Below are 25604 nucleotides of genomic sequence, written 5' to 3'. Positions count from 1 at the left end.
CCTGAAACACTCATTTCCAGTGTTGACCATGGGGAGGCAGCATGTAGATTGTGAGGCAGGAGAGATCATTCAAGAGTTCTGTAGTGTCGGCTCAGGCCAAGCCAAAGAAACCTGCTAATTAATCCTGGTTTGCGTCCCAAATAACCCATTTCCCAATGTAGTGCACTACTTTTGACAGGGCCTATAGAGTACCACAGTGTTTGTCATAATACCCATAAAACCTACCGGTCAAACAAGGAAATGGATCCAATTGTTTTTCCACCATTCATTTTTCCCATAGGAGATTTTAGAAACACTTAAAATAAGGGCTGTGTTTTGTGTAGGCTTACCCTGGCATGACGTTTTGATAACCTTATAAATCTTTCCAGGACAAGGTGCCTTGTCAATATATTCAACTGTATTTACCCTCCCCCCACCCCAAAAAAAATCTTAATGCTAATTAGCTGATAATGTGGCGAACAAAGAACTACAAATGCCATGATGATATGGACGAGACTGCCGAATCGAGGCAAAGGTAAGAATCTCTGGATTAACAATCTGTTAGCTAAATGTAATGAAAAATATTGGTTACATTTCTTTAAATTGACAATTCTGTGATCTGTATTGTGCAAGTTTTAAATTGACACAATACCTGTTAGCATAGGTGTCAGAGATGGCTTGTAGGAATTTGTAGTCTTGTATAATGTCTATTTTGATGCTAAACCTGACCTGTACCAAAACTATTGACAGTTAAGAGTTGTCATCTTTATTTTCTCGTGGTTGTGAGAAGAATGTGCATGACATTCATTTTGAGGTTAATAACTTGTTTGTTCATATGTGAAAACAAGGAGGCTGTGATTGAAAACCAACACATTTAACAGAAAAGAAGACAATTGGTATTTTATATATCCACATCCTGAAGCTGGTTTATCACGTATGTTCCGTAGCTTGTTCAACACAGTGTTAATTAACAGATTATAGCAGGAGGTTACGATTTTACAACCAAACATGTAAAGGAAAAAAATGTATGAAAAAAGCATTGAGTGAAAGACTGTCAAAATAAGCTGTCAATTATTATTAATCTAACCAAACTTGACACATTTTGAATTAGTTACCACTTTCTTGACCTGTGCTTTAAACCATCTCTGCATTCCTCGATCAGTGTTTATGGACATAGGACATGGAAGATATTCCCTTCCTGGAAATGTCATGCCACTGGGGGGCCCTTCATCAAGGCAACAAGAAACCTAACATAAAGAAAAACAGGAAGTGTGTGGCAGAGGAAAAGGAAGCAACCGCTAGCTAGGGTGGAAGTTAGCCTAGCGGTTAGAGTGTTGGGACAGTAACAGAAAGGTTGCTTATTTAAATACCAGAGCCGACAAGGTAAAATTCTGCCGATGTGCCCTTGTGCAAGGCACCTTTTTTTAAGGGGGTAGGTCAGCTTTAATATTGCAGATAGATTGTGGCTTCCATCAATGTAATTGTCTGCATCATTTCCAATACCCTATATTTGTTTTGTAAATACATATAAAATAGATGCATTTAAACAAATATAAATATATATATATATATATATATATATATATATACTGCTCAAAAAAATAAAGGGAACACTTAAACAACACAATGTAACTCCAAGTCAATCACACTTCTGTGAAATCAAACTGTCTACTTAGGAAGCAACACTGATTGACAATAAATTTCACATGCTGTTGTGCAAATGGAATAGACAACAGGTGGAAATTATAGGCAATAAGCAAGACACCCCCAATAAAGGAGTGGTTCAGCAGGTGGTGACCACAGACCACTTCTCAGTTCCTATGCTTCTGGCTGATGTTTTGGTCACTTTTGAATGCTGGTGGTGCTTTCACTCTAGTGGTAGCATGAGACAGAGTCTACAACCCACACAAGTGGCTCAGGTAGTGCCAGATGTGCATGTGTCTGCTCAAACGGTCAGAAACAGACTCCATGAGGGTGGTATGAGGGCCCGACGTCCACAGGTGGGGGTTGTGCTTACAGCCCAACACCGTGCAGGACGTTTGGCATTTGCCAGAGAACACCAAGATTGGCAAATTCGCCACTGGCGCCCTGTGCTCTTCACAGATGAAAGCAGGTTCACACTGAGCATGTGACAGACGTGACAGAGTCTGGAGACGCCGTGGAGAACATTCTGCTGCCTGCAACATCCTCCAGCATGACCGGTTTGGCGGTGGGTCAGTCATGGTGTGGGGTGGCATTTCTTTGGGGGGCAGCACAGCCCTCCATGTGCTCGCCAGAGGTAGCCTGACTGCCATTAGGTACCGAGATGAGATCCTCAGACCCCTTGTGAGACCATATGCTGGTGCGGTTGGCCCTGGGTTCCTCCTAATGCAAGACAATGCTAGACCTCATGTGGCTGGAGTGTGTCAGCAGTTCCTGCAAGAGGAAGGCATTGATGCTATGGACTGACCCGCCCATTCCCCAGACCTGAATCCAATTGAGCACATCTGGGACATCATGTCTCGCTCCATCCACCAATGCCACGTTGCACCACAGACTGTCCAGGAGTTGGCGGATGCTTTAGTCCAGGTCTGGTGCCAGTTGACCCACACCACCAGGGAGTTGAGCGTGAGGCCAGCCATGAAGAACAGCAGGTAGAGCAGGAAGAGCGCCACGCGCCTCGAGGTGTTGTCCAGGTCCACATGGCACTCATGGATGAACCAGGCAGAATCTGTGTAGTTGTTGTCGTTTGAGGCGGAGGTGGGGTGCTCGTCCATGACCTGTAGGTGGACAACGGTAGTGTATCCAGATGAAAAAAACAGAAATAAATACAGTGTCATAAGGATTTCTATGACAAACATCAGGGGTGACCACAACTACAGGATGTTACATTACCTTTTGTGTGTATTTGTAGCCAAGTTCAAAACCCCACTGAGGACGTCATTACAAAAGGATGTTTGCGCTAGATCGCATCTCGGGACTCATCCCAAATTACATTCCTTTCCAAATACCCATTATCTATCCTGATTGCCTAGTCACTTTTACCCCTACCTACATGTACATATTACCTCAACTACCTCGCACACCTGCACATTGACTCGGTACCAGTACTCCTTGTATATAGCCTCATTCATGTTATTTTATTGTGTTACTATTTTTTTAGCACGTCTTACTTTTTAACTCTGCATTGTTGGGAAAGGGATTGGAAGTAAGCATTTCACGGTGAAGTTTACACCTGTTGTATTTGACGCATGTGACAATTTTATTTCTAAACCATGTTTTCCTATATCTCATCCCGGAACTTTGGGTATGAGGCAGTTACAGAATGGACTGAATTCATGTGTTCCCCAGGGCGAGGATCAGAGGAAGTGTATAAGAATATTAAAGGATCACAAGAGGTCTTGACTGTTACACATATCAAACAATCCCATGAAGAACATTAGATCCAGATTAAGTCAGACCAGAGACTTGACTGATCCAATGCTGCAAATCTGTGGTACTTCTAATCTATAGATATTGCTGTGGATATCATAGCTAAACTTAAGTTTAACAGCTAAGTAACAATGGCTGGATAATTACCTGACCATATGGAAAGAGCCTATATGAGAAATAAGCCTATATGAGAATAACCCTATTCACTACATAGTTCACTACTTTTGTCCATAGCCTGGGCTCTAGTCAAAAGTAGTGCAATATCTTTTATATATTTCCTTTATTTAACTAGGCAAGTCAGTTAAGAACAAATTATTATTTTCAATGACTGCCTAGGAACAGTGGTTAAACTGCTTTGTTCAGGGGCAGAACAGATTTTTACCTTGTCAGCTCGGGGATTTGATCTTGCAACCTTTCGGTTACTAGTCCAACACTAACCGCTAGGCTACCTGCCGCCAGTGAATAGGGTGCCCTTTAGGAAGCAGCCTGAGAGATGAAAGTAAGAGAGGACTTCACATCAGGAGGCTTACCTTGAGCAGTGATGAGAGGACAAGATCAGGAGCGAGAGAGCAGAGTGGTGAACCTATAGGATCCACTGCAGCTGAGCGAGATCAGTCCTGGCTGCACTGGCTATGTGTGTTCCACAATGACCACTGTGCTGGTACAGACATGAGCCTCACAGTTAAAGTCCTTCCCCACAACCACTTCCCCAGCCCTGAGTCAACATCACCCAGCTAGAGGAGGACAGGATATCCTCGCTGGAGCGGGAGGAGGGGATGGAGGGGTTTTGGGGGACATTCTGGCAAGAGGATGAGCAGACCAACATAGAGGGGGAGATAAAAACGTGACAGAGGAAAGAAGCCTCCAAAAAGAAAAGAAAATACTTTTTTTTTGCACATAACTGAGCCACCCTGAGTTCATTATTATGATGTAACTAAAGGGGCTAAAATGAAATCATTATTAAGACTTGAGACTACCAGGAGAGTTGTGAGCAAGAGCCAAAATCTATCATAGAAGGGTGAGGGTCAGAGGTCACTGAAGGTCAATGTCACCTCAATCAGGGAGGTCAGGGAACCAAAACAGATCCAACACACTTTACAACAGTTGCAAGTTTAGGCATGGAACATATGGAGTCCACGGTTTATTTTTCACCCCAGGATTAACAGTCCCTATCTGACATTGCGTGGGCCCTGAATCATTTCTAATGATCATGTCAACTCATAATAAACCCTCCATAAAAAACAATTATACAGTGCGCTCCAAAAGCATTGAGACAGTGACACAGCAGACAGCTTTCATTTGAGGGTATGTTCATCCATATCGGGTGAGCCATTTATAAATTACAGCACTTTCTGTACATAGTCCCCCCCCCTTTAGGGGACCAAAAGTATTGGGAAATGAATGGCAAATAATGTAGTGTCATTTTTATTGTAAATAAGAATATAATTTTTCTTAACACCTCCACATTAATGTGGATGCAACCATGATTACGGATAGTCCTGAATGAATCATGAATAATAAGTAAGAAAGTTACAGATGCACAAATATCATACCCCCCAAATGCTAACCTCCCGTTATTGTATTGGTGAGAGGTTACCATGTCTTGGTGGTATGATATTTGTGCATCGAACTTTGCATCAAACTATTTGTGCATCTAACTCACTCATCATTAGTCACAATTCATTCAGGACTATACGTAATCATGGTAGCATCCACATTAATGTAGAAGTGTTTAGAAACATGATATTCTTATTTACAATAAAAGTGACTCCAAAATGACAATACATTATTTACCATTAATTTCTATTGGGCACAAAATAATCTGAAACACAACCAAAAGAAACATCCAACAAGTTTATAAAATCACAAGCTTGATGTAATCATTGCGTGCTATGAATTTGGGACCAAATACTAAACTTCTGACTACTTTAATACACATAAGTGAATTTCTCCCAATACTTTTAGTCCACTAAAATGAGGAGACTATGTACAAAAAGTGCTGTAATTTCTAAATGGTTCACCCGATATGGATGAAAATACCCTCAGATTAAAGCTGACAGTCTGCTCTATAACCCCATAGTCATTGTATCATTTCAAATCCAAAGTGCTGAAATACAGAGCCAAAACTAAATGTGTCACTGTCCCAATACTTTAGGAGCTCACTGTATATATAAACATGAATAATTTGGCCCTTAAGCATTGTGTCATTAAATAAGTCCTCAGTTACATAAATCATTAACACTTAATCTCATCCATGCAAATACTACGATTGATTGTCAATCACAATCTACAAAGTTGTACTGTTCATCTGTCATCACTGAATACATGCCTGCTTGCTGCTACTCTGTGTTTGTCAATAAAGATGGCAAGTAGTAGGTAGCAGAGACATTGAGCAGCCAGGTCACGATCAGCTTATCAAGACACTGGCGAGTGGTGACGTGTGTGCTTCAGTGCCGTTTTCGTTTTTCGAACTTTCTCACTATCTATTACCAGAGTGTGCATCTGTCTGGCCATGTTTCATAAGGAATTGTTACAAAACAGGTTGTGGGGGGGGGGGACACAAGATGCTCATGAATGGGTGTTGGAATGTTGACAATTTGGGATATATCTCAATTCTGACAAGTTGCTCTGATCGTCACAATTCTAATTTTGCCCCAAAGAGTGGCAGACTCGAGTGATTGACGCTATCAAACACATCAGCAAGTGGCCATTCCATAAAGAGCTTAGAGTTATTTTAACATGGGCGACGTATAGTCTTATGTAACCAAGTCTGAGGCACTGCGTAATGGGCAGGTCTGTCTCACTGTCTGGAAGATCTGACTGCTATGATTGAATAGAGGGCAATCAGCACAACTGCTTCTCTCGTGTTAGTTGGCACTGTGCCAGCGGGCATGATTGTAATCCATACCCAACCCTTCAGTAAGTCATGACAAACTTACTTACAAAGCTCAGCTTTGGACGAGACGGACTTTGTAGTCAATTCTTACACTTTAATTTACGTTTCTGACTCTTATCGATGCCACAAAATCAGAAGCTGGTTCTAAGGGGAAGTTGACCTTTAACAGTGCTTTCAGAAGAGAACTGTGCTGAGAGGGAAGAATCAGGGGTTGAGGAGATACTTAGCGTTTTCAAAGACTGTCACCCTAACCAAGACTGCAACTGAGTTTTAGAAAATAATGGATGAAGTATCTTGAAATTCTACAGAGTCTTTACTGGTGTCTTCGTGAGAAGGACATAGTGCTATGGAAGTTTTACATCCACAAACCAATTTATCCAGTACATAGCAGCTACAGTATGTCTCGCCCAACACCACAAGATACTCGAAGACTGCTCATCTTACTATTATTCCACAGCTATGTTAGGCTATTTCAGATCCTGCCAAACCCAGTTCAAATACTGCTGCCCTCTATTGTTGTCTTCTATAACCCCTGAAATAATGTTCCCACCTTAACATCTATAACCATTAAATTGTGTCAGTTTTACAGAGTGCATTCTGAAGTTTCAAAACAGCATTTTATTTTAAGAGTTTAAACTGACAGCAACCGTAAAGAGTATACAGATTTTTTTCAAGAACAAGTTTCTGCTGAAACTTCATTTTTTAAATTACAATAAAGCTTGCACAATGATAGACACCAGTGCTTGTTTCTTGTAAAGTATACTGAGTATATGATGTATATTTATAATTGGCATTTTCTGTTTAACTGATTGAACAAGCTTTATTTGTACTTATATTTGTATATTGGTTTTTGTGGTGTGGTTTTCATATAAGCCCTTTTGGGTTTCCAACCTCACCTGCACACCATCTTGACCAGTTTATCTGTACTCTTTTGTCTTTCACTTGTTTTCTTTGGTGCAAATAAATGAAATTAAAACAGTGCTTGTTAGAAAGTAGCAAAGTTAGTTCTCATCCCATATCTCTCTCAGGTCACACAGACGCAGAGGATATTTATCTTGGATTTGTTTCAATCTCTTTCTTAGAAAGAGCACCTCACCTTTTCAAACCCCTGTGTACCTCTCGGTGTCCACTCAGCGATTCCCATTGTTCCCCATACCTACTTATTTTGTTGATCTTCCCTAGTGCAACAGGAAAACGTGTCAGCAGATTTATGATAGACAAGGCGAGGTCAAAAAAAGCTGTGACCTCTGACCCTAGGCCTGCTGTTCTGAGGAGAATGTTAAAGGAAATACCCCCCTCTAAAGGATGTTACACTGAAGGACTAAATACCATGAAGGTGTTTGTGTGATGTCTGTCAAAGCACACAAAAACAATGTACATGTAATAGAAAGTGTTTGTGAGACAGACGACCTTAGTTCAAGCCCAGTCGAGAGGCAAGTTGAGCGAGAAAGCGAAGCTGCTAAGCAAGCATTGGGACGCTGGTTACATGGCACACACAAATACATAATTAAATCGTTCTAGGAAGCTTGAGAGGGGAGGGGTATCTGGGAAAAGGACATGGTGAGTCAGTTTGACTCTCTGTCCAAGCAAGCTTTTATGGCTCAATGTCTGTATTCCATCTATTTAGTGGTGCCTCCCCAATCAACACTACGCGTGGGTGGTTAATGCTTTGGGTAGGAAATGTCTGTCCATCCTTATTATCCCTGTAGTAAATCAGCCTGTTACACTGTTAATTAGATTGCACTGTGATTGCCTGCCGTGTGGGATTTGGTGGTTTACTGGAAGGCATTAACATGTTAATGACATCCATATCAGATGTTCAAGACTACTATTTTCCTCTACACAGAATATTGTCCAGTGTTACCTAGTGTTTATTTTTCAGTATAACATTTCTATTGTTGACTCAGGAATTAAATAAACTCTGTAAATATGAAATTAACACTCAGTGGTGTAAAATAACCCCAGTGTTGGTGTTAATAACCAGTGTTGAGTGTGAGTGTGATTGTGTCAGTTTTACTCTGTGGAGAGTATAACGTTCCCATCAAAACCACGTCCACCATTATCAGCATGCTCTGCTGCAGGTGGAAATGTTAAGGATTGTTCTTATATTTGTGTTTTTGAATGCACATTGATTGATTGATTAATCTTACGCTACAAAGATAAATAACCTATTTTTCTAAACTAATCCAATCAGTTAGATTTATTGCAGGTGATTAAACAATTCCAACTGTTGGATGTCCTAACGCTGGCTGGATTCCAAAAGGAATTACATACTGAACAAAAATATAAACGCAACATGTAAAGTCTTGGTCCCATGTTTCATAAGCTGAAATAAAAGATCCCCGAATTTTTCCATATGCACAAAAAGCTTATTTTTCTCAAATTGTGCACAAATTTGTTTACATCCCTGTTAGTGAACATTTCTCCTTTGCCAAGATAATCCATCCACCTGACAGGTGTGGCATATCAAGAAACTGATTAAACAACATTATCATTACACAGGTGCACCTTGTGCTTAGGGCAATAAAAGGACAAAGATTTGCAGTTTTGTCACACAACCCAATGCCACAGTTTTGAGGGAGCGTGCAATTGGCATGCTGACTGCAGGAATGTCCACCAGAGCTGTTGCCAGAGAATTTAATGTTAATTTATATACCATAATCCACCTCCAATGTTGTTTTAGAGAATTTGGCAGTATGTTCAACCTGCCTCACAACCGCAGACCACGTGTTACCACGCCAGCCCAGGATCTCCACATCTGACTTCTTCACCTGCAGGATTGTCTGAGACCGGTCACCCGGACAGCTGATGAAACTGAGGAGTATTTCTTTCTCTAATAAAGCCCTTTTGTGGGTAAAAATATAAATAATTCTGATTGGCTGGGCCTGGCTCCCCAGTGGGTGGGCCTATGCCCTGCAGGCCCACCCACTGGCTGCACCCCTGCCCTGTCATGTGAAAGATAAATTCATTAGGTCCTAATCTATTTCAATTGTATGATTTCCTTATATGAACTGTAACTCAGTAAAATATTTGAAATTGTTGCATTTTGTTCAGTATACATGACTTTGCAAGCCAACATAATATGACTTGCAAGCCTGATGTGGCCTGTAAACCAGAATATTCCTAACGCCACTGTGTTACATGCTGACCAAACCGGCCACGTTACGTGCGCGAGCGTTGCAAAAATAAATATACACCATAGGAGGCTGCTGAGAGAAGAATGGCTCATAATAACGGCTGGAACGGAGGAAATGGAATCAAAACATCTGATGTATTTGATACCATTCCACTCGTCATTACCATGAGCCCATTCTCCCCAATTAAGGTGCCACCAACCCCCTGTGATTTACACATATTCAATAATTGAATCCAAACTGCTCGCGGGCATCTGCGTAGCCAGGCGCTAAAATAGAACTTGGTTATATGAGCCCGCTCTATTTTAGACGTTTGACGCGCTGCAAGTACCACCTCTCTTATATACTCATTAGTTTTTAGGAGCATATACCCATGGGGGTGATTGAAAGATGAACGAGGTCCACACTCCAGTCCAGTTGGTGGCGGTAATGCACCTTAAATTTGGTTGCCAACCGCCATATAAAATCCAAAGAAGATAAACGAGAAGAGATTAACCAAAGAAAACAAACTAGGTTTCCCTTTTTATCTGTGGATTAATTGTCGAAGTAGAGAATACACAATTTTCTATGACTCAAAATTAACAAAGATCCATCAAAAAAAGGACAATATGCATTTCAGGTAAAAAAAATCCTAAAAAACAGTGTTTCTCCCAGGACATTAGCTAGCAACAGCAAGCTAGCTAAATGGCCATGAATGTTAATTTAACACTGAAAAGTATGGACCCGTGTAGGCATGGGCCCAGTGTTAAATTTAACACGGTCAGTGTTGATTTAACACTGGAGAATTTGCTATGTCTATTCTTTAAATTCCATTTCTGATAAAATATGATACTGTGACTCACCTTACTGTAGGCCTATTAGGATATCTGGATTTATGGGAGACAGAACTTCCAAAAATGTAACACAGATCATTTAGTAGATATCAACTCAAACATAGATTTAAATAAACATTTAATATGCACAAATTATATTAGCGAGTGGTTCCTAATCCGTGAGCGGATCTTTTATTTCTAAGGCTCCGTATCCGTGAGTGTGCATAAAAAAATGTGAGGAAGGAATTTTGAAATGATTTATACTTTAACTTTTGATACTTAAGTATATTTAATTTTGATAATTAAGTGTATTTAAAACCAAATACTGTTAGACTTTTACTCAAGTAATATTTTACTAGGTGACTTTCACTTGAGTCATTTTCTATTAAAAAGGTATCTTTACTTTTATCCAAGTTTGACAATTGGGTACTTTTTCCACCACTGCCTGTTTGAGATTACCATGAATTGTTTGAGGTTTAATGTTTGATTCGTTACGTTAAATAATTCAGTAATGACTCGAAGAAATGATGGTAATCATCTGTTTTTATCACCAGAAAGAAACTGCTAGCCATTGGTTGCTAACAGCTGAGAACTGCTAGCTAACTGGCAAGCACAAAAACAGTCAACTTTGGGAACACAGAACCCTAGAAATCGTCTCTAGTGATGAAAGCAAGAACTGCCGAAAATGCACAGCAATGTGGAGAAAAATTCTGTCAAGTTTAAAAAAAGTTGTATTTAAAGAGGCATACTAACACAAAATAAACGTGACACCGTTTGTAAATGACAACAGAGTGCAGGAAATTAAGAAATTGATTAAAATGCTGGAAGTGAATGCTGGAATTAAACAATTAACTATGAAAATTTGCAAAAACTGTGTGCATTAAGGAAATAGATGCCTGGCTCAAATAGAAGCATGTCTCTAATAAAAGCCAGTTGTGTTCAGTGATTTAATAAAATAAACACCCGGGCTATTAATTGAAGTTTTACGCTTTCTCATACAATTATATTTTGTTTTAGTCAATGACAATACATGTTGCAAAGTAAATATCTGCGTCATTGCATGCTAGTGCATCACATTTCTAGATCATTTTTTTATTTTGCATATTAAACATCAAGCTTGTGAAGGAGGGATACACAATTATGACAGCTAGTGACTGAGGATGAAAAACCTGCTGACCACTAGATGTCCTTGTATACCTATATTTACATCAAATGCACTTGATATTTCATCAGTACTGTGTGAATTACAAGCCCATTCAATCTATTTTGGGGCATCTATAATAATCTTTATTGTTTAAACTCAGCAGGTGCGTACTTCAAATCATTTGTCTTCATGAATGGTTTCATGTGTGCTTGGTTGCATACCCTATCTTAAAATGTAAGAAGGCATTTGATATCACAAAGCAGGCTGTATTTCCATTTGTCCTGGATTGTCATTTCTCATTTAGTTAGCCCCACCTCACCCAAGAAATGCAAATCCGTTTACAGAGAAAATACATAGATGTGTGTATGTGTCTAACAGATCCATAAGTGTTCTCCAAAATGTCCCAGATATGTCAATATACAAATCATGTGCAATAGTGACATTTTACACCAGTGCAGCAAGTTAGTGGACTCTAAGTACTGTTGAAATCAATTTGATCTGTGGGAATACAATGACACCGAGTAGCGGTCGTATGGTTGATTTCTCCCTAACCATAATTTCACTGTTTGTTTTGATTGGGTAGGTCCCTGAAAACGGTCTCTACTTCTTTGTTGTGCAAGAACTACAAGGCAAATGTCAGAGAAATTGTGGACTAAATATGCAATATATTGAGAAATATTTCTTATTTTTATCTGATACCTGTGTATGTGCAGGAATGTTTGCGTCCCATAGATTGTAATGTTGACACGTCACCAGTGACGATCTACCATCTTGGACAACACTGGTCCTGCCATGCATGCAAAGCTAGTTAACATGATAACAGGTATACCTTGTTAGCTAACTTAGCTAGCTCATCAAACAGTATTTTCTGTGCACGATGGCACTTATTAGAGCCTTGACTCTGATATGGACCTCACTGTCACCACCGGTCGTCTAGCTAGCCATGTAGCCACCAGGGTTGCATCAGTTTCCAATGGACTTGCCTAGAGCTTGCTAGCTAACACTAGCATGCTAACGTTAGCTAGCTAATGACGATAAACCTTAGTCATGGGTCCGCAAAATCAAGCAAATTGTACTGAACACATGACAAAATCATTGACATTGTAGTGGTTTTGTTTTTTCTTAGTGACATTGCGATTATCATCTTTTTGCCATTTAATTCTGATTTAACTAGCCTTGTATCTAATCTGGTTTCGGCATGCGAAAATGAATGAGACATACTGCGAGAATTTACGCACTAACGGATACGGAGCCTCAGAAATAAAAGATCCGCTCACGGATTAGGAGCCACTCCCAATATATTAAGATACATCAGTGATTTGAAAATAAATAAAGGCATTTCTTCACCTTGTTTTGATTTATGGAAATCTAGGCAAAGAAGGACATCGATCAGTCTTTCTAAAATACCAGTCCAGTGCGTGTGTCCATAAATTAATAGCCATCGCTACGGCCACTCTGTCCTTTTGTGCCTCCATCCAGTCAGAGAATCAGCTGGAAGAGCATGCCACAAAGACAATGCTCTCTCTCTTCCCATCATCACGGAAGCCATTCAAACGCACTCTGTTGTCAGACTTCCACAGCGAATAGAACTCTGCCAGGTCTCCAAAATTCCAGAAAACCAGAACTCGAGGCATGTGACGATGTTGTTTCTCTCATGTTCCACAGGTGGCAAAGCTAGTACCAAGAGTCTTTTTTAACTTCAATTAAATAAATAGCTTTTAAAAAACAGTATATTTCTTAATTAATATACTGTATATTTGCTCTGTAGTTATCTATATACAAAATCATCTACTTGAATTGATTCATGAAATCAAAAAGCAGTGTAGTTAAATATTAGAATCAAATATAGTATCTGTTAGATAATGAATTGTAACAACAAGGTACTAAATGGGGAGTTTTTTCGTATTGAGTCAGCCATGGAACTGTAGATGTAGCTGTTTTCTGGTAAGCTAAGCAAAGATCTTAGCAATGAACTCACGGAACCTCTTGGCGTACTGCTCAGGGTGAACGGTGGAGATTTCTGCTCCAGACTAGGAATCACAAAAACACAACATGTCAAATACAGATATTGATAAACCAACAACTAACTTTTCAGATAGAAAACATCTTGAAAAACAATTGAAAAATGTGGGTATTTCCTACCCCCTAAAAGGTTCTAAAGTACAGTTCAGAATTTATACTCACAACTCTATTGCAGGCATGCACACATCAGTGTGTCACTCACCCCGTGTTTGACGGTCTTGGCAGCATGAGCGGCTTTCTTCTTGGTGTCATAGTGAGTCAGGACGTCAATCAGACCCATGAAGTACACCTCCCTCTGGGGTGCACCTACAGCAGCAAGACAAGGCTATCACACAGTGGATAGATGATCATCACTCCCCTACTGACTGAGGTATACATGTAGCTACTGTATTGTATACGGCTTAATACAGCATGAGACAAATCCTAACTGGATTTGGATGCACATGATACATTTTCACACAAATCTCTCATTGACACATTGATGCAGTATCAAGTAAGTAAGTCATGGGTATCTCAGGTTAGGATTGTGCCCACAAGTTCATTATTCATCATCACTGTGTCTAAAGGGTAATCAACAATAGTGTATGCGTTCTATGGAAAATAATGAACGACGTGGAAGGAGCTGCATAGAGCCACAAGTTGATTATCCCTTTTATACCATGGCTATAATTTAACACATTTGCCGGGCAATTCCTACAATGCGGTGGCATTTGGACCTCAACTTTAGGAAAAAATATATATATTTTACCTTTTTGTTTTGTATTCTATCAGAAAAATTACGTTTGACTTTCAGAAAAACATATTGGTCAAGCTTAGGCACTTAACGGTGAACACTTGAACAGGATTTTTACTTCTCTATCAAACATATTTTGTCTATAATTTAGCCTAACAGGGTGGATATTTATGAGTGGGACATACAGACTAACAACATGAAACATGGAAAAATAGATACAACTATAGTTGTCTAGGTTTGCACCATAGTTTTCCCACCAAAGAAATGATGACACTTCTTGAATGTGGTGCCATTGTAGGAAGGGGTCGATTTCTTAAATGGGGAATTACAACAAACTAACAGGGTGGAAAGTGATAGAGACACACAGAACATTTTTAATAAAATAATAAATACAATAATCATGAAAAAAAACTATTGATGAAAGAGACTAACTAGGACTATAAAATAATGAAGAAATATTTTATGGCTTATATTTCTTGTGGAAGTCGATACATAACATCTGGAGACATGGCAAAAATGTCTACATCCACTGACAAAAAGTGTTTCAAATGCAGAAAATTCCCTTTCAGGATCCATATTTTGGTGTTAAGGTAAAGGACACCTGACCTTATATTTAAAGCCTTTTGAAATCCACATTTTACACTAAATAAGAACTGATATTTCCTGGGGACAGAAAAGGAACCGCATATTAGGAATGACCCTGCCGCTAGAAATGTGAAGTAGCTAGCAAGTTTACTAGATAGCGACAGTAGTTAGTAACCAAACAGACTTGCTAGTTTAGCTAACCGAACCATCACTCCTAGTTTGCTATTATTCAAATCTAATTCAACAAGGCCAATAATGTTTTCAATTCGACTTTTGCTTTCAAAAGCACCTCAAACATAGAACATAAGAATGAACTACAGTCACTGAATTCTACCGTGCAAATATACTGTGTGTTATTTAAGTGATAATGCCCGAGAAGCCGGTGTTTGGAGGAGATATTGACACGAGTTTTGTTAGGCCCGAGACAAAGTTGGCAATATGTCCTCTAAACACCAGCTTCGAGGGCATTATCACTTTAATTCAACGGATTACCAACATATTCAAATAATGATTGACATATTTTCATTAAAAACATAATTTTTATGAATTTATTCATACTATTTCATCCTTCCACAAGATATAGGCCCAACACAGATCTAGGGTTGCTACCCAAGCCGGTTGGTTGTTCGTTCTATCGGTTCGGTTTCCAGAGACACGACCCAGTCGTTCAGTCTTTTTGTTCTGTATCTATGGGCGCGACCCAGTCGTTCGTTCTAAATGTTCTATTGCCATACTGGCTGGCAACGTTCTTATCCCATGCTTGCTAGCTAGCCAACTTACAGTCACGTCAAAATGTGCAGCCAGAATAACAACATTAGCTGCATTTGCATTTGTTTAAGCTGTTTTCTAGTGACATTTATTTAGATACATCCATAAGAATGAGCTAATGAGGTGCGATTTCACCTGACATAGAAAATGTGCTCTCTCATCAGGACACTGTTGTTCAGAGGAGCTAGCCAACAACACAGTTAACACAATCACTTCAAACTGAAGCTGGAAAGACTGCAAACTTTGTTTCTTTTTACCTTTTTTCAATTGACATTTCTTTGTATACATCCATAAAAATGATGCCAGCTGATTCATGATTTCAACTGGCTGAGAAACAGTGCCTGCCTGTCTGTAATTTCCCGACACATTCATTACTATGGGACGGCTGGAGATCGAATTTGAATACTGAAACAATGTTGCAAATGTCAAAGAGACAGACAACAAGGTTTATACAAATGTCCGCTGTTGAAAACTAAATGTTAGTCTAAAAGAAATGTGAGGTAATGTCTAGATGCGTTTTATAGTGATGATCAAGTTTAGAAATTGCCTTTCTGGGCTGATGAGACAATGGATTGCGCAGTCAGATGGAACAGAATAAATAGGCATTTAACGTCATAGATGTAGCCGGTGGTAACTCATGGAATAGACACCGGCTAGAATGAGGTTAACTAATCAGCATTAGAACCATCATTTGTATAAAAGGAAATATGCCCTTCAAGACAATCAGAAACAAGTATTCAACAATGCCATTGTAACAGTGTAGGTTCCGTCCCTCTCTTTGCCCCAACCCGGGCTCGAACCAGGGACCCTTGCACACATCAACAACTGACACCCCACGAAGCATCGTTACCCATCGCGCCACAAAAGCCGCGGCCCTTGCAACGCAAGGAGAAACCCTACTTCAAGTCTCAGAGCGAGTGACGTCACCGATTGAAACGCTATTAGCGCGCACCACCGCTAACTAACTCGCCATTTCACATCGGTTACACCATCGTTTATATCAATGTATCCAACAGTTAAATCATCAATGACCATACAAAACATCCAAGACATCAAAAAAGAAACCATTCCTCTTTGAATCATTGTTCTGTTCAGCTACAAAATTCACTTGTTGGGGCTCAGAACTAAATAGAACACTAGAATGTAAATTGTCATCCTAGCAATATGCCTAAAAATCTATGGGGACTCACCCACAGCACTCTGAATGGCGTAGACGTCTACATAAGGGTCAAACTCCCCGGGCCCCAGGGGTTTAAAGGAGTTCATGTAGCCAGCGATGCCCTCGGGAGAGGTGCCATAGGAGCCCACAGCTGGAGCAGGAGTCAGGCTGTTCTCCTCCTCCTCCTCGTCCTCCGCATCATAATCATCATACGACTCCTCCTCCATCTCCTCCTCCTCAGTCCGGCCCACATCGTGGATCCCCAGCAGCAGGCTGTAGTCCATGATCCTCAGATGCACCAGGAACTGGAGAGAGAAAAAGAGCGAGAGAGAGAGAGAGAAAGGGAAACAGAGACACACACACAGAAGAAAAGACAAACATAGTACAGTACAGTTAGCCACTTACAACAGCTCAGTCACATTTGTCTGTTCATCTTTCCTCCCTCTCAACCCACACTGGGGCATTCATCTCAGCCAGCCACTCTGCACTGATGCATATTGTACTGCTGTGCAACTGATGCTGTGCCATGTCTCGGACACTCACCTCCACGTCTCTGTTGAGCTTGTCCATGATCCTCTCCTTCTCCTCCTCACTCACATAAACCTTCTGCATGTTATTCCTGAAGTCCACATCTTTGTACGTGGGCAACTCTTTCTCCTGAAAACACAATGAGAAAGAGGGGAGGGAGCAAGTCAATAAGAGAACCAATTTGGATCTACGTGTTGATCAATTTCAAAATATCCCACAACTCACTTTTGAAAATAAATCAATTTGGAGATTTTTCTATGATCTTACCTTTTCCTTTAAACTCGCTTCACGGGACACCAGAGACCCCTGATAAAAGAACACATTCTGTTTACAAACCTTCCAATTTTCCTGCCGAGGGCGCTGTAGGACTATTTTCCAGCTTGTGTTACTTGTTTATGTCTGGCTGACACCGCAGAGACTGGCTCTCTGCAATTATTAGTGGCCATTTACTTGTTTCCTATTTACTATCTATTTGTTACTGTGTTATAACCTTCACCATCTACTGGTCGATTACAGTCGTTGTTGTGCCTTACTTTGTAATAGCCGACTATATCTATTATCATATACAGTTATTAGCTATGATTGCTATTGCTCATCACTGCAATGTATTATCATATACAGCCCTTCATATTGAGCTATTCCAGTTCTATGCCATTACAGTGTTGAAGCTCATTCAGACCCATTTGTTACTCTGCTATAGTCATTGTAGCCTATATGTTTATATTCATTATTCCTTTCCCTGTACCTTTCAGAACCAACCCCATTACATCTATGGTGGAACTGAGCAAAACTACTGTGGACAGAATGGGTAACGACACCAGTACACCGTCTAGTGGTCCGTCTGTGTGAGAGCATAATCACAATATAACCACATTATTGTAAGTAGACTAACTTTATCCTGAGCCCAAACCAGTAATATACCTCATATCCACAACATGGAACATCATAGAACAGTGATGAGTGACCTGAATATATGGGCTAAATGATGTTACATAATTTCAAAAAACTAAATGTGGTTGCACTCAAAATATCCTAAACATGATGTATTGAAAAAGTGTATAGGACTTTCTTTGTGACTACTGCTGATGCAAAAAGGTATTTTATAAAATAATGTGATTGATTGATTGATACCTTGAGGTCGTACTTCCTGTGAACGTTGAGCCTGTGGCTGAACATGTTCCTCATAACAATGAGGTAGGTGTCCTCACTCTCCACGGTCACCCGGTACATGGCCAGAAACTGAGGCAGCAGCGTGCTGCCGTGACACGTCACTATGTGCTGGCGGAGAGGGAGAACCAGGGACGATGTGGGTGAGGTGATCAAGAGCTTAATAAAGTATGCCGTTATTTTATTTAATTGTGATGCTGCATCTGTAGATGAGATTGCTTCTCAACTACAGTACAGGACGTGCAGAGCATTGTTCCAGCCCAGCACTAAAACACATGATATCCCTCTAGTGGTGTGAGGGCTGTGCTTTGGCAAAGTGGGTGGGGTTATATCCTGCCTGTTTGGCCCTGTCCGGGGGTATCGTCGGATGGGGCCACAGTGTCTCCCGACCCCTCCTGTCTCAGCCTCCAGTATTTATGCTGCAGTAGTTTATGTGTCGGGGGGCTAGGGTCAGTCTGTTATATCTGGAGTATTTCTCCTGTCTTATCCGGTGTCCTGTGTGAATTTAAGTATGCTCTCTCTAATTCTCTCTCTTTCTCTCTCTCTCTCGGAGGACCTGAGCCCTAGGACCATGCCTCAGGACTACCTGGCCTGATGACTCCTTGCTGTCCCCAGTCCACCTGGCCGTGCTGCTGCTCCAGTTTCAACTGTTCTGCCTGCGGCTATGGAACCCTGACCTGTTCACCGGATGTGCTACCTGTCCAAAACCTGCTGTTTTCAACTCTCAAGAGACAGCAGGAACGGTAGACATACTCTGAATGATCGGCTATGAAAAGCCAAATGACATTTACTCTTGAGGTGCTGACCTGTTGCACCCTCGACAACCACTGTGATTATTATTATTTGACCCTGCTGGTCATCTATGAACATTTGAACATCTTGGCCATGTTCTGTTATAATCTCCACCCGGCACAGCCAGAAGCGGACTGGCCACCCCTCATAGCCTGGTTCCTCTCTAGGTTTCTTCCTAGGTTCTGGTCTTTCTAGGGAGTTTTTCCTAGCCACCGTGCTTCTACACCTGCATTGCTTGCTGTTTGGGGTTTTAGGCTGGGTTTCTGTACAGCACTTTTGAGATATCAGCTAATGTAAGAAGGGCTTTATAAATACATTTCATTTGATGATTGAAATAATCACTAATTGAATCAGCTGTACAGCATGCTAGCAGACACCCATAGAATTCCAGTCATTGTGCTAATGCTAGTTAGCATTGGCTCCCAAAACTACATCCAACTTTCTTCATACTGGACACAAAGACATAAAAATGGTATCCACGAGTTCATCTGACTGGGGGAGTAGATAAAGGGCCTCATTGCTGAAATCCTGAAGTATCACTTTAATGCTAAGTTGGAACAAAAGCTTAAACACCCATCTCCAGAGTCTCCAGGACCAGCTTTGCACTCTCACTGTTACACAGTTGTGTACTAAAGGGAATAGGTTGCCAGATGGGAATAGGGTGCCAGTGTTGTTACCTGGTGATATTCAGACAGGATGTTGTGCATGTCCTCCACTTCCTCACTGGAGATCTGTTTGAGTTTCAGGGTGCGATCGTATGATGTCAGCAGCAGCCCCACTCCGTGGCCATCCCCGTCCTTCACTGGAGGGCTGCGTGCCAGAGAAACCTGGGAATCAGAGGTGATATGGAGATAGGAGACAGCCACCAATAATATTTAAAACTTTTCCTTTGTAAAATGTTTTCTATAACAAAAACATCTCTGTACATAAAGGGGATGGTTAACCACAAAATCTAACTTTGACAGATGTTTTCATGACACTAACCTAAATTAATGTGGAGTTAATGTTTTTCTAACACAGCATCAAAACAGATGGTAGATGCATCTCTTAGAAGAAAATTGGGATATGACTGATTAAACGGGCATCGGACCAGTAAAATTCCATCACCTTTGAATGGAAACTCTTCCTCAAATCACACATGAGCCCCTATTAATGCAACATAACCTGTGACTATGAAAATGAACAGACACCACTATGTGAGAACATGCAGTGAACACACAGACCTTACCTACCAACCAATCCATGCAAATATTATGCCAACCTCATGCAAATTTAAAACTGCCCCATTCAGACCTACCCCCTTTCTAGTAGGCCATCAAAGCCACAGAGCTTATAAAGACTCACCATGTTGGCCTGTGTGTGGGTATTCATACCTGATAATCCAGATCCTCGATTCCAAAGCGCTCTCGGAGATTGCGGAACACCTGTGGACAATACTCTTTGAACTTGAAATGTCCTGGAAGATTCTCTCTGTAGAGAAACAAATAATAGAGATCAAAAGTGTAACTATTGATGTTTATTACAGCTTTATATTCTTTTTGGGGATTACCGATCATACAAGTAGAACGAATGGGAATGCCTCTTCTACTCATTGTAATTCTATGGATTTCATAAGGTTAGGCCTATATGAATTTAACATTCACAAACATTAGGACTATAATTGTACATCTTGTAGACAAACATGAGAAACACCAGAACCAGACTTCAACTTAATGACCTGATGCACTACACCTATTAACCACGAGGACATGGATATCATTTGGCCTCTATTCTGCATGTTGTTTTGCATCTCACTCTCTCTTTCCCTCTCCTCTCCCTACTTGAGGCAGGAATTTCACACTTCATTGTTCAGAAACGGGACAACACGCTTCTAATCATTCTCCCAAGTGCTTTCAGCTGTGTACTACAACTTACGGAGGAAAGCAGAGAAGAGAACAGACTGTAAATACAAGGATCGGAATGAGCAACTTGTACAACTGAGCTCAATAACTGATTAATATGGTGAATAGTATATTGAAGAATAATCGGAGGACAAGCTCAAATCAATTATCTTGTTGCAACCACCACCGTGCAATGGCCATTTTGGTTGAGTAGCTTTTGCAGTCCAAGGGCTACTGTAAAAATATCATTGCAATAATAATTGGATTAATAATAGAGGAAGGCATTTCTGAGGACATCTGATTGATATTACAATATCTGAACCACTGTGCCTATCATTCCAAAATTATTTCAAAGGACTTTCTCATTCTTGTGCAAATTAAAAAGAATCCAAACAAAGTAAAGTGGGAGCAATCCTTCACCAGGGCCTGAATTCCTGACCAGATTAAAGGATTGGAAAAATCTACCAAATCTCATTGAGGTTTATACAGTTTACGGTCTCTGCCTAGGAAACATGCAGGACCCCATTGTACAATAACAACACAAAATGAGACATCAGAGCAGCCAATCTCTGGCCTTTGACAAATACAAGAATACACTTTTTTTTTAATTAGACTCATCTCTGTCACTTCTGTGTGTGGCTCACACACACACACATTCTCTCTGTGTCCGATACCTTTCACATTCCTTTCAGTGGACATGTCATCGTGAGTCTAATTGCGCTGTCTACTTAGCCATTGAGCGTCATGGTGTTTGTGTGAGCTGAGCTGCACTGAGAGATTAAACAGTCCCTGCTATGGTCCACACACAGGACATTTCTTTCTCTTTTAGAATAGTATGAGCACTTTACTGTAAATCCTCCTTCTTACAAAACCTGCAAGGCTCCAAAGCTCTCAACAATGCTTTGGGTAGCAGTGTTTCCCACAAACACTCCCTCTCACATCTCTGCACAGAATGCAGCTTCATAGGTAGTGCTCGCCTTTGAAATTCAGATAAACATAGACAAACCTATCTTGTAATATGCAATTATTGCAAGAACAGAAAATTGGTTTGTGGCAGAGATCAGGGCCGGTTCCAGGCATAAGCAACATTAACGGTCCCTTAGGTCCACATTGCGACCGGGGGCCCTTGACCAAATTTTTTTTGGAACTCAGTCGGGGTCTCAACTTACTAAGAATAGTAGAATAAACCGTGTGCAATTCCAAAATTTGGTTGTGCATCAGCAGTTTCTCTTGTTATGTCAGTCACTGACTGTCACTCAATTAGCCATGTCCGCAAACAATTTTTAGACTGGTAGTTAGCTGGCTAGACGATCTACATTTGGAGTAATTATGACCGAATACCGACTGGGCACGCAGTACACGCTCCAGGGGGCTCCCATTGATTTTGTTCGTCATTTTCACTCAGATATCATAATAACATGGCACAAGACACTACAACATTTGTAGAATTGCAGGAAATTTGCTTTAAAACTTGCAAAAATGTATCTCCACACCATGGCAAAATAGGTATATTTGCAGGAAATTAGCAGTAACTGCAATTGTATGCTCTCTGCCCCTTGACAAAATGAGTGGAACAGCATGAAATGTGTTAGAAAATTGCAATGTTTTCTCTCTGCCCCATGGCAAAATGTGTATAATTGGGTAAAAACTTGCCTTGAAAAAGGTCCGATGGAGTTTTTTTTTTTTATCTCACTATCAAATCATTTCTGGGTAACAATTAAGTACCTTACTGTGATTTTCTTTAAATTTTAATTTAAAACATTGACAAAAATAGCTTCTTAGTAAAAGCCATCGAGAGCATCCTGATCGTTGCATCACTGCCTGGTATGGCAACTGCTCGGCCTCTGACCCGCAAGGCTCTACAGAGGGTAGTGTGTACAGCCCAGTACATCACCGGCGCCAAGCTTCCTCCCATCCAGGACCTCTATACCAGGCGGTGTCAGGGGAAAGTCCTAAAAATTGTCAAAGACTCCAGCCACCCTAGTCATAGACTGTTCTCTCTGCTAACGCACGGCAAGCGGTACCCGAGCGCCAAGTCTGGGTCCAAGAGGCTTCTTAACAGCTTCTACCCCCAAGCCATAAGACTCCTGAACATCTAATCAAATGGCTACACAGACTCTACCTACATGTACATATTACCTCAAATACCTCGACACCGGTGCCCCACCGGTGCATATTGACTCTGTAACGGTGCCCCCTGTATATAGCCCCGCTATTGTTATTTACTGCTGCTCTTTAATTATTTGTTATTCTCATCTCTTACTTTTGGGGGGTATTTTCTTAAAACTGCATTGTTGGTTTTGGGTTTGTAAGTAAGCATTTCACTGTAAGGTCTACACCTGTTGTATTTGGCCCATGTGACAAATACAATTTGATTTTATTTGAATTTCTCACGCAATAATTTTGCTAGGACTGTCTGGGAGTGGTCTGGGTGGGGAGGGGGAAACTGAAAATTAGCTATTATTGGCAGAGAGGTTTGGAACTCTTATTGGTCTATTAACTAATTTACCACATGGTGCTGTCACAATGGAAGGCCAATAATCCATCCCACCAAAACAGGCTGAAATTTCAGCCGGTCTTCTCAAACACTAATAGGCCATTATCATCATGTTCTCAGTTTCACAGTATTATTCTAACCTCAGTGTGTAAAATAACAATTTTGATTGCACTAGGCCTTTAAAACAACACCATTTACTCTACACCCCCATGGAAAAATGTGTACAATTCAAGGAAATTAACTTTAAAACTACAAGGACCACCAAATCTTGCTTTGGGCCACAAAAGGCTAGAGCCAGCCCTGGCAGAGATTGTGTGACAAATTTGGAACAATTGAGTCAAGGGGATTTATAATCAGATGACATGATTAACTCTCCACTTGAGCAAGGATCAATATATCTATTTTTTACGGAGTTGTATGTAGTCTAGTAAAGTAGCCTACTTGTTGAAGAGATGGTTGTTGACTTTGATCTTGGTATTGGCTTTGAAGTCATCAGGAAGCAGCATGACGGGGACAGGCACCTGGACCAGGTCATTAATCTGCATATAGTGGATACGTTACACTGTTAGAACACACACAATAATAATAATGCTAATAATAACAACAATAACATCAACAACAAAAACACTGATTTAATCGACGTACCGAGTGATTGACTCCCCACATAAGGACGCTTAGAACAGGGTCACTGGCTCGGAACACCTCCACTTTCTGCTGTACAAAATGTTTCTTCTTTGTCTTCGTTTTGGGAGCCAGGATACTCAAAGGGCTCGAAGTGGCACCCGGAGAAGCCATTGCGCGCTTAAAGTACAGTAAACAACAGTCTGAGTTGGTTGCAATGAAGAACAGAGGACAACAAAAAATCGTTATTGATTTTGTTTACATGAATTCACCTTAGGTTTGATGTTGCTATTCGGTCCCAAGTTTGTGACGGTGCCACGACAAACTCCTTCAATGACTCCCTGGTTTAATTATTTCCTTGTGACTCTGTTGCCCAAATAGTCGCCGAAAAACAAACTCAGATCACATTAAAGACACTCGCCATCATCTGGCATCACCTACCCAGTGTCCAGTTGACAGGTGCGCAACGATTTCAGCGCTCGCGCACTCCGCCCACAAATGCAGCAACATCAAATCTAATTTTATTCGTCACATGCCTCGTAAACAACAGGTGTGGACTGACAGTAAAAAGTTTATGTTTTACGGGAACTTCCCAACCATGCAGAGAGAAGGAAACTAGAGAAAGTAAAACAAGTAATAATACATGTAATAATAGATACACCATGAGTAACAATAACTTGGATACAAGGGGTAGCTATACCGAGTTGATGTGTCAAAAAAAGTTATTGCAAAAAGGCTCACTACGGATATTTGGTTAACTATTTAACTATTTAGCAGTCTTATTGCTTGGGGGTTGAAGCTGTTCAGGGCCCTGTTGGTTCCATACTTGGTGTAGTCTATGACTTGGGCGCTGGAGTTTTTTAATTTTTTTATTTAGGGCCTTCCTCTGACACCACCTGGCATAGAGGTCCTGGATGGCAGGGAGCTCCTTCCCAGTGATGCCAAGCTGTGATGCAGCCAGTCATGCATGGTACAGCTCAATAACTTTTATTTTATATTTTTTATTTTATCCTTTATTTAATTGTTTTCCTTTGTTATTTGAGGATCTGATGGCCCATGCCAAACCTTTTGAGCCTTCTGAGGAGGATGAGGAGTTGTCGTGCCCTCTTCGTGACTGTGTTGGTGTGTTTGGACCATTATAAATCCTTAGTGATGTGGACACCGAGGAACTTGAAGCTCTCAACCTGCTCCACTGCAGCCCCGTTGATGTGAACTGGGGCGTGCTCGGGCCCTCCGTTTCCTGTAGTCCACAATCAGCTCCTTTGTCTTGCTGTCGTTGAGGGAGAGGTTGTTGTCCTGGCACCACACTGCCCTCCTCCCTATATCAAATCAAATCAAATCAAATGTATTTATATAGCCCTTCGTACATCAGCTGAAATCTCAAAGTGCTGTACAGAAACCCAGCCTAAAACCCCAAACAGCAAGCAATGCATGTGAAAGAAGCACGGTGGCTGGGAAAAACTCCCTAGGAAAAAC

General features: G+C 40.8%; 1 protein-coding gene across 1 annotated transcript; it reads right to left on the bottom strand.

Moving 5' to 3' along the window:
- Positions 1 to 10757: 10757 nt before the first annotated feature.
- Positions 10758 to 25123, bottom strand: LOC115207948 (phosphatidylinositol 5-phosphate 4-kinase type-2 gamma). The gene is made up of 11 exons (XM_029775593.1): positions 24401 to 25123; positions 24153 to 24308; positions 23949 to 24046; positions 20504 to 20600; positions 19808 to 19957; positions 18303 to 18449; positions 17439 to 17477; positions 17187 to 17300; positions 16675 to 16948; positions 13601 to 13704; positions 10758 to 13406 (listed from the first exon to the last, which is right to left on the bottom strand). Exons 2-11 carry the CDS (start codon positions 24300 to 24302, stop codon positions 13326 to 13328), a joined length of 1254 nt encoding a protein of 417 aa, XP_029631453.1. The 5' UTR covers positions 24303 to 24308; positions 24401 to 25123; the 3' UTR covers positions 10758 to 13325.
- Between the last annotated feature and the right edge of the window lie 481 nt (positions 25124 to 25604).

This window comes from Salmo trutta, chromosome 14 (genome assembly GCF_901001165.1).
Source record: "Salmo trutta chromosome 14, fSalTru1.1, whole genome shotgun sequence".
NCBI lineage: Eukaryota > Metazoa > Chordata > Actinopteri > Salmoniformes > Salmonidae > Salmo > Salmo trutta.
Note: the sequence above shows the minus strand (reverse complement) of the source record. Positions and strands in the feature narration are given on the sequence as shown.

Excerpts from the sequence above, each read along its gene's own strand:
- LOC115207948 (XM_029775593.1), bottom strand. The coding sequence starts at position 24,302 with ATGGCTTCTCCGGGTGCCACTTCGAGCCCTTTGAGTATCCTGGCTCCC. Across the intron at positions 20,601-23,948 it reads AACAACCATCTCTTCAACAA|AGAGAATCTTCCAGGACATT; the intron begins GTAGGCTACTTT and ends GTTTCTCTACAG. Across the intron at positions 16,949-17,186 it reads AGCTCAACAGAGACGTGGAG|TTCCTGGTGCATCTGAGGAT; the intron begins GTGAGTGTCCGA and ends TTCTCTCTCCAG.